The sequence below is a fragment of the Aricia agestis genome, chromosome 7 (genome assembly GCF_905147365.1).
Source record: "Aricia agestis chromosome 7, ilAriAges1.1, whole genome shotgun sequence".
NCBI classification, from domain to species: domain Eukaryota; kingdom Metazoa; phylum Arthropoda; class Insecta; order Lepidoptera; family Lycaenidae; genus Aricia; species Aricia agestis.
In genome coordinates this window covers 9,152,505-9,167,816 of record NC_056412.1, presented here as the reverse complement: position 1 = coordinate 9,167,816, position 15,312 = coordinate 9,152,505, and the positions used below count along the sequence as shown (strand labels likewise).

At 37.8% G+C, this 15,312-nt stretch overlaps 1 protein-coding gene across 6 annotated transcripts in view; it reads left to right on the top strand.

The window, feature by feature from the left end:
* LOC121729140 (teneurin-a) overlaps window positions 1–4,038 on the top strand; it is a 414,953-nt gene extending 410,915 nt beyond the window's left edge. For all 6 annotated transcript variants that reach the window (XM_042117536.1, XM_042117537.1, XM_042117539.1 and 3 more), the window contains 3 exons: window positions 46–2,085; window positions 2,210–2,564; window positions 2,656–4,038. In XM_042117536.1, the coding sequence (XP_041973470.1) occupies window positions 46–2,085; window positions 2,210–2,564; window positions 2,656–3,647 (3,387 nt within the window). In that variant the 3' untranslated portion in view covers window positions 3,648–4,038. The remainder of the gene's footprint in view (window positions 1–45; window positions 2,086–2,209; window positions 2,565–2,655) is intronic.
* The last annotated feature ends 11,274 nt before the right edge of the window (window positions 4,039–15,312 follow it).

Below are 15,312 nucleotides of genomic sequence, written 5' to 3'. Positions count from 1 at the left end.
CTTTGCTATGCACTTACGATGTTAACTTTGATTTAATTTTTTCAGGCTGGGGATACGGTTATTTATAACTACGATGAACTCGGAAGAGTAACGAAAATAATTATGCCCTCTGGAGAACAAGTGCACATTACTTCTGGATTAGCTAAAAATTATGGGCTTGCGGTCACCGTATCAAATCCAACCAGCAGTATACCTGTGGGAGTAGCTAAGAAATGTGAATATGTATTACATGGTCAATCGTTTAAACAAATAACGGTTAACAATGGAAAACAAGTGACGGAGGGACGCATATTCTCAAATAATACTCTGATATTGGACACTCCATGGTCGGGCAAATTCGAAAGCATCGCTGCTGCCAAGCACCCATTGCTTGAAGCGGCGTTACCAATCGAGGCTGAAATGCTTCATATGTGGTCGCATCAGACTACAACATTTGGAGACGATTTAGTGAATAAAATGTATTCCTTATATACCTTAGTTGGTGATGTAAGAAATCCGCAACAGACTTTAAACAGAGAGATATGGGTCAACGATTCACGAGTACTGATCATAGAGTTTGACCAGTTTAAAAGTAAAGAGACATTCTTTAATGCCGATAGAAGTCCTCTGTTTACTATTGCTTACGACGCAGCCGGTCTGCCTTTGTCATTTACACCTCACGGAGCCGGTGTTCCTCTTAACATTACATACGACAGATTTTATAGAATTAACGGATGGAAGTGGGGTAATAGTGAAGAAATATATAGCTATGATCCGCATGGAATGTTATCTGAAATCTCTAGTCCACAAGATGGAACCAAATTCATTTATTACAATGAGGGTAATCTAGTATCTAAAATTACTCTAGCTAGTCAGAGACACTTTAAATACACGTACGATAGCGACGGCGGATTGACGAACGTTATATTGCCTTCTGGAACGAATCACTCATTCAGCGTACAACCTTCAATAGGATTTTTACGAGTAACATATTCCCCGCCAGGTTCATCAAAGAAATATTTGCAACATTATTCACACACGGGAGAACTACTTCAAACAGTATTTCCAGGTGACGGAGCGAGGGTAATTTACCGATATTTCACAACTAATAAAGTGTCAGAAGTGGTTCACGGAGATGGGCAAACACAAATACATTATTCAGAAAGTAGCGGCCTGCCCTCGGAAATATTGCACGTCGATCGTGATGTAGATTACCGCTGGGAATCCAGCTACTCAGGTGGTTTACTTATGGAGGAAAGGATAGACTACGGTGCTAAAACGGGGCTCAGCAATGCCAAAATAATTTACGAATACGATAACAACTATAGAACTGTTTCTGTTCAAGGACGCATAGGGGGCCAAACATTAATTCCGCACCATATTGTTTATAATAGCAATACCGGAGCTCCCGAAACTCTTGGACAGTTCACTGTATCGAAGCAAAGATGGAATGAAACATCAGTGTATGATGGAATTGCGATGTTCTCGCGAACTATGAACGAACAATTCTTAGAAAAAGAAATTTCTGTTAACATTCATAGAATGGAAGTATTTAGAATGGAATTTACTTATGATATTCATGGCAGAATTTCTCAAACGCGAACGCATACAAGAAATGTCGGTGTAAACACTTACACAAATCTTAAAAATTACACTTGGGATTGCGATGGTCAACTCACTGGACTAGAAGCTCAAGAGCCATGGGGCTTCAGATACGACGACAACGGCAATATGCTGTCTTTGACCTATCGTGGAAATACAATTCCCATGGAATATAATGACATGGACCGAATAATAAAGTTTGGAGAAGGACAATATCGTTATGATAGTAGAGGTCTCGTATCCCAAAACGCTCGAGAGGAACGATTCCAGTACAATTCGAAGGGGTTACTAATAAGAGCTTCTAAACGGGGAAGATTTGATGTTCGTTATTACTACGATCATCTGGATAGACTTTCAACGAGAAAAGACAATTTCGGAAATGTAACACAATTCTTCTACACGAACAAGGATCGACCTCATGAAGTCAGTCATATTTATTCCCCGAGAGAAAACAGATTTATGACATTAGTTTATGACGACAGAGGTCATCTTATTTATACTCAGGTAAAATATTGCTTTATACTAAACGAAAGTAGGTTACCCATAATTTATAAATTCTTATAATAATCAACTTTCAGAGGAGATATCGCTACATGTAAAATTTTAAAAATTATATAATTGTTTTCAGGTTGCTCGTCATAAGTACTATATTGCTACTGATCAATGCGGAACTCCTGTAATGGTATTTAACCAGTACGGCGAAGGAATCAGAGAAATAATGAGATCACCGTATGGTCATATCGTCTACGATTCGAATCCCTACCTATACTTGCCTGTGGACTTCTGTGGCGGATTATTAGATCAAGTTACATCCTTGGTGCATATGGCTAATGGAAAAGTTTATGATCCATTGATCGGTCAATGGATGTCTCCACTTTGGGAAAACCTGATAGAAAGAATACATAACCCCACTCAATTGCACTTATATAGATTCAATGGAAACGATCCTATCAACGTACGGCCTCACGACAAGAAGCCCACAGGTATTTTTTAACTTACATCCACTTTGTAACAAAATTATAAAAAATTGCATAAAAATAAGAAAGTCGTTAACTACTTACGATTGTGTTTCAGATCATCTATCTTGGTTGAAACTGCTCGGCTACGACACAAAGAGTCTAGCGCCACAACTGTATCCAGACGAGCTGCCCGGAGGATCCGTGCTGCCCAGCATTCCACACGGGCGCCCGATCTGGGGAACCGCTCCGACTGACGGAAGCCCGGGGTTGCCATCGGCGATGTCTCTTCTTCCCAGTGTCATCATCGAATCCGGGTTCCTATCGCACATGTCCAACAAGAGAATAGCTGACTTTAGAAGCCTCTCCATTCCAGCCATGTCAGCGCTCAAGACCGACGCGCTGAACCTGGCGCCCAAACGTATCGGATCAGATTCCGAGCCGCCGTTCGGTCGCGGCATATTGATCTCACGAAACTCCCGAGGACGCGCTGTGGTCACGGCTGTCCCCTCGGCTAACGCCATCTACCGGGACGTTTACACCTCAGTTTTCAATAGATCTCACCTGCTTCCGTTCTCCTTCGTGGTTCACGGGGATCAGCAGGACGTATTTTACTTCGTGAAGGAGGAGACGTGGCGCGCGGCCGACGACAAGCAGCAGCTGAAACGTATGCAGGGGAAGCTGAACGTCACCTTCCACGAGGTGGCGGAGGGCGGCCGCTCGTACGCCGACGTGAAGATACACGGGAAGACGAGCATCGTGAACCTGCGGTACGGGACGAGCGCCGAGAGGGAGCGGCAGCGGCTGCTGCACCACGCGCGCGCGTCGGCGATCAGGAAGGCGTGGCACCGCGAGCGCGAGACGCTGCGGGCCGGGCTCGGCGGGTCGCTGGACTGGTCGGCGGCGGAGCTGGACGAGATCCAAAAGTCGGGGTCGGCGGCGGGCTACGAGGGCGAGTACGTGCACGACGTGGCGCGCTACCCGGAGCTGGCGGAGGACCCCTACAACGTCCGCTTCGTGAAGAAGCGCTCGGACCGCGCGGAGCGGCGCCGGCGGAAGCGCGAGGCCTGCCGCGCGCCCTGGTGGCTCGCGCGAGACGACCTCTGCTAGTGATCGCCGCCATCCATATGCCAAATCGTGTGAATGTAATCGGTGTGTGTGCCTGACGACGGACGAGTGTGTACATGTGTGAGCGGTTAAATAAATATATTTTGTAAATAGTCTCTATTGATTGTTAATTGTTGATGTATGTATGTACGGTAGATGCGAATCCCTATCGCTATGTAAATATTTAATTTTGTGTTGCGGGGAGAGAGTGGACCTTTTTGTGAGGACTGATATAAAATAAATGTATTGTATGTATAAAATAAGATCTATGTGAATATAAAATTATTTATACTTATTTATCGGTAAAAAGCTTCAATTGTGTCCAATGTTCTTATAAAATTTAGATGAAGACTATTTGAAAGAATAATAAAAAAGCATACTTTTTTAACCAAATCATTGTGTCGTTTGATTTTAAATCCCCTTGCCTAGTGTAGGTATAGGTTCCAACCCCCTTACTAGTTACTGATTAAAAATCTACACAGCGAATAGTTAACTACACAAAGTTTGCTGATCTTTATCTTGAAATGATAGCAGTGACAACATACTGACGAACAAAACTTATATGTAAAGCAAAAAAAATGTCAATTAAAGACAGCTTTTGTGTGTAGACTATAGAATATACAGGGTGTAACAAAAATAAGTGATAATACTCTAGGGTGTGTACGTGTTCCTTGTAGAGAGTTCACTGTGAAAGTAGCAGCGCTGAAAGACGAAATTTTTTTTTCACTTTTGTATGGGCGAGGGCCCGAGCGTCACGAGTTTCCCCATACAAAAGTGAAAAAAATTGTTGGTCTTTCGGCACTGCTACTTTCACAGTGAACTCTCTACAAGGAACATGTACACACCCTAAAGTATTGTTACGTGCTAGGGTTCGAGGATTTGGAGAGAAAGACCTGGTGACTCTCTTGAAGACTTTATTAACACTGCACTAAACACTAGGTCACAACACTTAGCACTAAGTCCAAACACAAATCACTAGGTCCAATCACTAAGCACTATCAAGAAAGAAAGAAAGAAAGAAAAATAAATTTATTTGGTATTTAGCATCTTACAAAAATAATTCTTAACTACTAATACTATTCTATGTAATACCAAATTGGTTCCCATTCAGCAATGTTGCGAACGGATCCGCAACGCTGATTTTCACTGTCCTAGGTCGTAGCCAAGTCGCAGGTTTCACTGGTTCACTCACTATTGATCACTCCGAAATCGCCTCGATGATAGCTCGAAAGGAACTGAACTGCCGGGTCTGCCTGCGGCTCTTTTTATATGGCGAGACGAATTCCAGAAATTTCCCGATTTCACGTAAACAAGTAAACAACCGTGGGAAATTTCTAGTAGGCTCGGGAATGTGCCACAATAAAACTGCCGTCCTTGCGATAAGTGCAGTAAGTTGAATTTAATTTAGACCTTATGGACTCAGTCATAAGGTCTAAATTCAAATACGCTAACAAATAAAGGGTAAGCACGTAAACAAACATTGGACCTTTTTAGAAGGTTCGAGTATGTACTTGCGCACCACGTGTCCGTTTACCATGTACCGTAACAGTATTATCACTTATTTTTGTTACACCCTGTATATCTATAGATATAAATAAAGATTTAAGTATCTGTTTTTATGCTTTCTTCATCACTTTAGTCTCTTTGACGTTATTTAAAAAATTAAATAGGAAACTTTATAATTTTTACAGTCACTAATTAGTAGATAACCTTATTGTACTGGGCATTAACAAAACAAGTAGGTATATGTAAAAGTTATTATTTATTTATGTTCGAAATGACAATCTCTGAACAACATAGTCGAGTAAGTTTATACAATATCATTTATACACAAATAAATTTAACGCATTAATATAAATTTTATGATACAATTTGTCGGTAAGCGTCACTAGGCTTATAATTATTTAAAAACAAAATATTTACAGTAAAACGAACTTATACAACTATTTGACACTGGAAACTTCATACGGTTAATATGTATAAAATTCTCCTTTAAAAATATACATTATATTAATTGCAACAATAATTCATATACTCGGATAACGTTTTGTGATTATATTACAAATAATAACCTTACATATTGAGCTATATTATGTTCATTAACGAATGAGATCAACAATTCCCATAATTATTTCGTGTTAAGGCCTCTCTTTACGTCAGGCCATGATAACCATGGCTGCCACCGCGATTGAGGAGCTGCGTGGGAAATCATAATCATTGTAATTGTTTTAATGTAATTTTGTAATGAATTTTATGGGTCTCACTGCCGCACTCAGAGTGGAACTCGCCTCTAGTCCACCGACGCGACGCTGCGAACTGCGAAACAGCGGCGAACCGATTTACTGTCTCATCCGCCACACGACAATGCGTTATATTGCATCTCGCTCTCAGGGCCCCCGCTACCATATGTGCAATGTGTGCAATGCACACGGGCGCCATCCTCTAGGGCTGCCAAATTGCCATCTTTAGGGGCGCCATCCTCTAGGGCTGCCAAATTGCCATCTTTAGGGGCGCCAAAACCAAGGTCCCAAAAAATTTGCCTAAAGGGGCGCCAAAATCCTTTTTTTGCACACAGGCGCCAGTAGCCCTTACGGGGGCCCTGCTCGCTCTATTACAGTTTCGCATTTATTTCGCAGATAGTTCGCAGCGTTGCGTCGGTGAACTAGAGGCGTTAATTACTTACGCCTTTAGTACTTACACCGACGCGACGCTGCGAACTGCGAAACAGCGGCGAACCGATTTACTGTCTCATCCGCCACAAGACAATGGCTTATATTGCATCTCGCTCTATTCCTGTTTCGCAGATTTTTCGCGTTCGGTTGGCCGCTGTTTCGCGGTTCGCAGGTCGGTGTACTAGAGGCGTAAATGTAATTAATTCAAAATTTTGACATACGCCCTGTACATTATCTGTCAAACTCTTCATTAAATTGAAAGTTAATCATCATTAAATATCTCTGAGTACGGCGGTCAGAAGCCTTTGAAGAAGTGATTTTATTTTAAATATCATAAACGCATATTCGTTTAAAATGATTTACTTCCTTCGTAATCGCCTGTGTTGACTACTGAGCCTGTAGCCAAGACATTTTCTTTATCGCTTCTTTGTAGAATCGCCGATCAAAATATATGGAAGCGTTCGTTAATATGACGTTAACGTTCGACTCGTCTGATGTCAATTATACATTTTGATCGGCGATTGAAAAATTGAGAAGCGATAAAGAAAACGTCTTGGCTTCAGGCTCTGGTCCATCATGGGTGAACGTGGAGAGGCCGCGTTACATCTACATCATGCAGACTGACCGTGTTCGCTTGCTACAATAATATGACGGATTTTTATATTAGTATATAATAATAATTAGTGTATTAGAGTTTAAATAATTAATAATGAATATAACAATTACAAGTAAAATCCGGTAAAAATAAATCTGTAGACATGATTTAATGACTCGTAACTCGCAAGGCGATGCCGTGCTATCGCAGCCGAGTCTACAAATTAATTATTGTTGTCAGATGATTCCCGCAAGACCGTTGCGCCAAAATTTGTTTATCGCGCGAGAACCGTACATTTTTCCGGGTAAAGTATCCTACGTCCTTTCCCGGGCCTCGGAGAAAACTGTTTTTTTTTGCCATTTTTTTATTAAATTCCATAAGTACCTACATAAAGTTAAACGATCAATTAAAAAACAGGTTGTTATCGTCCCATACAAAACGATTGTTTTACACTTAATTCATAGAAATGAAGACAAAAACTAGAAAAGCAAACCAACACGGCCATTCATAATGTAAAATAAAACTCAGTGTATTAAACCTAAATACAAGTGAAGAATAAGAACATACACATAAAAATATGTACAAGGTTAGGATAATTCCTACTTCACAATATTATACTATAGTTATAATATGCAATACTATAATATATGGATAAGGATCTCAAAGAAATCATGAACACATTACACATATCAATATTCAATATAAATATTTTATCCTATTTAGTTAATACGTCTCGCAAATAAAGTTGTGCATTTTTATTATTACATTGGATATGAATGATATTATAATATATTTTATGCCCGTTTTCACCAACCGCCCTTAAGGCGACGCCTTGATAATTTGGCTATAGCGACATCGATTTTTCTCAGCAATGACTAAAGCTAAGAAATTAAAGTTCATTGTCAGTATTCATCATGTCTTTGTCTTTGAATAACCCATAGCATAACAGGATTGGTCAACTTTTATAACACAGAATAATCAATCAAAAAGACCTCTGTAAAAAAAGGGATTCCAATTTTTCCAACAGAGGAGAGTGATTTCAGCTTCCAAAATTTGTACATAAATTGGTTCAAGCATACACATTAACCCATCGATCGTGGAATAACGAGACACAATAGCTTATCTATTGTTATCGCGGCCGGATGCGGCCGCTTAGGGCTTCATGAATTTATTTGCTCATAGCTTATATGAAATGTAATTTATGGTTTTTAAATTACGGGACAAAAACCATTTTGTCGCTTACTCTGCTGCTTTTTTTGCTGTTCCAATCCAACACGGTTTTTTTTACTTTAACGCGACGTCACCTTAATACGTTGTGTCCCCTAGTGGCTTTTTAGGGTCAAGTATTTTTAACACAGACATGTTTTTGCAAATATTAATACCTAATATTAATAAAACCCTTATGTTTTGCAAATATTCTTAGGGTCTAAGGACAATCATTATATCTTGAAAGATAGGTACACTTAATGGCCACCAGGGGACACTTAGCGTTAGGAGGTGGTTGGTCAAAACAGGCATTAGCCTCCTTATAAATAAATATGTTTACGCATCGTTTATCTAATCAAGGTCCTCTGTCTTTATCTGTTAAGTATCTTTTTCAATTTGCCAGACAAAGACAAACATATCGTGTAAAAAATGTGTATTAGTATGGGGGATAGGTATACTTTCACTACATTTGAATGAGGGAACAAAATGTTTGTTCTTAATCCAGTTTCTGTAAAATGTATATTTAGGGGCACAAGTGGTAAACCACAACCACAATTCAAGCTATTTATTTCTCTAAGGACGAACGGCACTTGTCGACGGCAAGTGTCGACGCGTGCGTTCGTCTTTTAGCGCTCTTAGCTGTTGAGTTTTTACAAGGCAGCATATATAACTTAGGAATTAAACCCTTCACTAGTAAAAAAAGATCCACACTTCAGGGACGTTTTACTCTTACAATGTTCTGTCCTTGTCCGATCAGTTAGAAAAGTGTCTTAAAAGACAAGGATATAACTATGTAAAAGTATAACTATGAAACGTCTCTTTAATAAACATTGCGGATCTTATTAAGAGGGTATACACTACAACTAAATGCTCTGAAATAATCATGACTGTGTCAAATACATCTCTACTACTATGGCAATAGATACTTTTACAGTATACATTTGATATTTGCATATCATGTCATTTGATCCCTACAATTAGGATATTATTATTTAAGCGCGCCTCCTCGAAATCAGGTGACGTACCACAAAAACGTTTTGAGACTCAATCGAACTAAAATATCGCTTTCTACTCTAACAAACGTGAAATGACGTTGTTAGAGCAGGACGCGGCATTCTCGTTCGCTTTTTGAGTCTCAAAACGGTTTGGTAGTAGGCCTCCTGGCCTCTCAGTTTTTTTACAAAATACTGGCTGAAGCTTAACGATGATGACAATAACATGCTGTTCCATATTAATCGATATCTCGTAGTCATCTGGTTAAATCTGCTATTTCATTGAATGTCTAGGTGAGATGGCCTTAGTCATTAAATTAAGTAGTTTCATTCAATGAATTTGCTAGTTATTTAATCAAATAGCAGATTGAACCAGATGACTGAGACAGATACCTGTCAACAGATGCCAAAGTTCGGTTCGATTCCGATGCAGTGGACACGCAACATTAATAGCACTTTTAAAGTCAAAATTAAAATTACTTATTGCTGTCTTCATTTTACGGCAGTGTTTACAAATAGGCTTTAATAATATATTATATTGTATTATATAAATACTTAATTCGAAATAATGTGGCCTTGTTTTAGAGAATAAAGAGAGACACCGTCTAAATATACACAATACTATCGTTTCTCAAAAGATTTAAATTTTAAATATTCATTGTATTAAATAGTAACTATAAGTAATCTTTAGATTTTGATACTGTTAAGTGTTAAGTACTAAATGTTACAACCGGGATGCATTTTGAGTCATCTTTAAATTGTAATTTAAAGATGATTCAAAGAGTTTTTAAATTATGACAAAGCAATAATAGTGATAACCCAAAATAATGAAAAACCATCATTCAAATCGTTCGTCCAGGTTCTCATGAACAGCTGTTACAACGTTAGCGAATTCTTGGGCGAGTTAGTGGGTACGTTTACCGTGGAAACTTATAAGAATAGACATTCAGTCATGTCACAAAATATGATGGTCGATTGCATAATAGAAGCTTTACGATAGTATCAGGCCTCTGCTACAAATTTGGCGACTAGCGGCGCCGCCGCTGGTCTATAGGACTGGTAAAACAAGGATTAGGACGCTTCTCTACTGCAGGCATGCTGTGCGAGACGCATTTTTATGCTTATTATTGAATATTGACACCCAATAGCATGGTGGCATTATTTATATGACTGTTATGTTACAGTGCAGTTGTTATTCGAAGTAGAGGTCTTACAAAGTAAAACTTTAATGTTAGCAGGGACCGTACAAAATGTATACTAAACTTAACAATTATACATTTATGACAAAGGAGAATGAATAAAGTAGTCCAAATTTCCACAACTAACGAGACCCATATTCACTTATTGTCCATTAAATATAGAGCAACTTTCAATAAGAGACAAATTAAAAATAAGCTGTCAGTAAAAAATTATGATCATATGAAAAAAAAATTGAGTGAAAAATATATTAATATTGATTGGTATTCATCTATTTCTGTGAAAACCTAATAGGAAATGCCAAGCGACATGACATACACGACACGACATAGATTGAGTAGTTAAAAAGTTGCAATGGATCATATTAACACTATTTCATGGAATAAAATGGTAGAATTTTTTTTAATTCCGTCATAACTTTTTACTTACAGGATATTTTTGGTTGCGGTCCAGTTATAATGAATCCGTATTTAGCAAGACCATTACATAAGTGTTATTGGTTGTGGACATTTGCACCAAACTCAATACATTTTTATTACTTCTACAATATTTTTCATACAAAATGGTAAAAAACACGACTTTTTATTCAGCCATAACTTTTCACTGACAGGGTATTTTGATTGCGTTATGATTCAGTATTTAGTAGACAATTTTACTATATAGATCTCGTTGGTGGTGGAAATTTGGACCAGACTCCATACATTTTAAAACATACTTCTTTCGCAAACCATCAGCCGCGAACGTATACTTGCTACATTTACATGTTGTGGCCTAGTAATTGACTTTTCTTACATCCTCAAATACATTTTGCAAGATGTTTTTAGTCTCAAAAACTAAGTTAAGACGAGAAATTAGTTCCAAAGGTAGTTTTGTAAAGCTATAGCTTATTTTTATATTTAATTTTTTATTTTTAATGTTTTCTTTTTCATTTAAATTTCTAAACATTGACCAATATGAAATAATATTATTGTCTTGCTCCCTATTGTGTATATCATCATTCATAACTGATTATTATAAGTAATAGAAACTAGAAAGAGAAACGAAATATTTCTGCACTCTACGAAGATTTAACTTAAGCAGTCTGCATAACACGGTTTAATATTTTCTATGTGGAATATTTACCTTAAAAAATCATATTATTGCTTTGTTATTTGTATTAGTAGATCATTATGTGAAAAGGGTATATAAACTGACGGATATAAGTTGTGTGGTGTTGTTATAGGTGATGGATATTATTTAGGTCGATTCGCGTTAAATGTGCTAAATGATTACTGAAAATGATAAAATGGCTTTTTACAGCTTGAAACATTGTTGGCCAGTTTAACATTTACACTTAAACATTACAACTTACTGTGCTACAATGATCTTTTGTCTTTAGATGACAATGACAGGAGATGAATGTGAAACGTAATTGTGTGCATGTAAAAAGTGCATCACCTGCACTTTTTCAGCCAAATGCAAATAAGCAGCCTTACCCCTGAAACTGATACGATTTTGATTAGTTCTTAATTGAGCCGCAGCACGATCGTGCGCTAGTATAGCAGTCGCTCCATTACTCATCCATGGGTTTCTACTTGCCCTCGCACACGGCGCCGCCGCGGCGGCGATTCTTTACCCCGGCGGCGTCTTTTCTGATTCGTTTCTGGTTCGACTCTTTATTACAAAATTCTATAATATGGGAATCATTTTATGTTTTAAGTACCATATCCAAGGCAATCCATGTACACGCATCACAATGTACCATCAACAAAGTTGCCGCTGGACCAAGCACGCAGTTGAAAAATCGGTTAACAGCACCGTTTAAGTACGCGCACGCACACAGACTCACGTGTATAAAAGTAATTGCACCTGGAATTGTTGCAGAGTAACTTAAGCTTTGTATGTATATGTCGCAGTCATCTGGTTTAATCTGCGATTCGATTAATTGACTAGCCCAGGGCTTCCCAAGGCCCCGGTGCGTCGCGACGCACAGTTATTTATACAGAGTGTAACAAAAATAAGTGATAATACTTTAGGATGTGTACGTGTTCCTTGTAGAGAGTTCACTGTGAAAGTAGCAGCGCTGAAAGACCAAAAAATTTTTTCACTTTTGTATGGGGAAACTCGTGACGCTCGGGCCCTTGCCCATACAAAAGTGAAAAAAAAATCGTCTATATATATACAAGAATTGCTCGTTTAAAGATATGAGATTTAGATAACCTATGTAGGCTGGTACTAAAATTAGAAAGTATTATTGGGGGCTGGGTTGAGGGGCGTCGTAAAGAAATGGCAAAGTCCCAAGGGCGTCACAGTACAAATAAGTTTGGGAAACCCTGGACTAGCCCATTCATTGAATGACACTGTTCAATTGAATTTCTAAAGGACAACCAGTCAAGACTTTGACTGTGACGTGTTTAACGTCTTGTCGAGTCTTGACTAAAAGTATAGAGTATAGACTATAATTTTTGCAAGCAGCCGTTGGCGGGTAGTAATAATATGTAAATGCACGCTGTTCTATTATTTTACTAGACATTTTTATTATTTTACTATATTTCAGAGACAAATTAGTCCACAAAAAATTAGCCTATGATCCTTCACGTGGTCTCCTTCTTAATTCTTATATGTGCCAAATAACAGAAAAATTGCTCCAGTAGTTCGTGAGACGAGCCAAATAATTTCCCCAATTTTTTCCCACATTTTCCTCTATTTCTTCGCTCCTATCAGTCTTAGCGTGATAAAATATAGCCTATAGCCTTCCTCGATAAATGGGCTATATAACACTGAAATAATTTTTCAAATCGGACCAGTAGTTCCTGAGATTAGCGCGTTCAAACAAACAATCAACCTCTTCCGCTTTATTATATTAGTATAGATTACAAATAAAGTACTTCAATCTTTTAATCGACAAAATATCAACACAGTGCTATCAGCTGCGTGAGCTGTTTGACGTCATACTTATTTTAGTTACTACTAGCGCCGCAGGAGGAAAAAATGAAATACGTTCAATTACCTGACTGATTTCATGTCCGCTATTTTCAAAGGGCTATGTAACGAATTGCTAACTAGTTGGACGTTGAGTTACGATCGTTCAATCAACGTTCGGCTGCGTCATTCAATTGAATGGTGTCATTCAATAAATGCGCTAGTCATTCAATCGAATCGCAGATTAAACCAGATGACTGCGACATAAACATATTTTAACGCGGTGCTTAGAGCTGGTCGAGCGACAACTATCTCGATATTGCACATATGTAATTAAACATCTTAACGTTACTATTTACATATTTTGTCACACAGAATTACATATTACAAGAGAAGTTCGCAAGACTGCGAATACTTTATGTCTTCGAATGCATTAAACATAAGATTTGGTAAGGAAAAAACCGATTTTGAATTAAAATAATTAATGTCAGGCAAAGAACATTTTGTAAACTATATTTATATTTATAAGAGAGAAATGAGATCATAAGAATAGCAGAATACACTTCTGTCTGCACCTTTATATTAAATATTTAATTTAATTATTGGTATATGCATGATTTTGGTGTTTTAAAAATATAAATAATGCAAGCAAGAGACGAAATATGTTTGTTACAAATAAAAAAAATGAGAAAATTTTAACTAATTCGAAAAGTGAACAAACTTATTTTTAATTTACATTTGTGATTTTGCGAATTAATATTCCGTAGCCGGATTATAACAATAAAAAAACCCTATACACGATTTAAACAGACCTACAGGGATGTTGGGTGGCATGGATACACAACAGCTGTCATGGATACACAACAGCTGTCATTAAAAAAGACGCCAATTGTTATTATTATTGTCATTTGTCACATACAAGACATTAAAATGACATTAACAGAAGAGCTTGAAAGTGAAACAACTGTCTTTTAAGTGACATTTTACAAGATGGCGGGGACATTGCTTCTGATTTCGACATACATCATACATACATCCTTGTAGGTTTGTATAGTTTTCGATGTGATCATACTTCAGCCTTCTTGAATATATTGCACGATAAATTACATTACAGCTTTATGAGTTATATAATTAGTAATATTTAAATGAGTTACGGTAGAAGCTATGGCTCAGTATATTCCGACTGATCTGAGGTCTTAGATTCTCGAACCTTCGTTTGAACTTGTTATGATAATGGAAAAGTACTCAATTTAGTAAATTCCATTTAAGTAAACAAAGTGTGGCGGTACCCACAACTCGCCTAACATTCCTGCATCGCGCTATCGAAGTTATCTGAGCGCGTCGGTATATATACGACATCTGAAATGTATCACGTGGGCTCCGGCCTGACCGAGCATAACACCTCGCTCGGTCGCTCTCTTTGCGGCCTCTACGTATATTCCATAAAAGCAAGCCGCCTACCCGTTACGTATCGGGTGTAAAAGCCTGTCAGTGTTGTTTTACCGACCGACTGTCGATGAAGTTACATTTAGAGCAAAATTCTCTTGAAAAAAAAATATCCAAGATTTTTTTAAATAAAAAAAGTCCACAACAGTAATTATTCTACGTTTCAAAAAAAGAAGCACATAATTTCTAAATCTGCCTAGTTCTATTCCTATAAGTAATTGTCAAAAATTCCCGATTACACTAGTTTATTGCTTTCTAGAGGTATATTAGTGCTCGTTCAGTTTTAAGCTGCCGTATAAATACACAACACTGAAATTGTCTGTGATGTATAATAATGTATCCAATTAAGTCTAAATGAAAAGCTCATTATGGGAGTAAAACATTTCCAAAAGAAATAATGTTTCCAGGTCACAAATTATGGCAAATGTCTACAACAGCAGCAGCAGCATGGTACTTAGTACCAGTGACCCTAGAATGGCCACAGTAGAAATACGAGAGTATAGATAAACTGTGGAGATAAACAGCTGAAGGTGCCGTTCCGATCTTTACCGCGGCTAGCCGAGACGGACAAAAATTCAATTAAAATGCCACTTTATGACATAGAGTATATACTATAGTCTATGTCATTAAGTAGTATTTTATTTGAATTTTTAGAACTA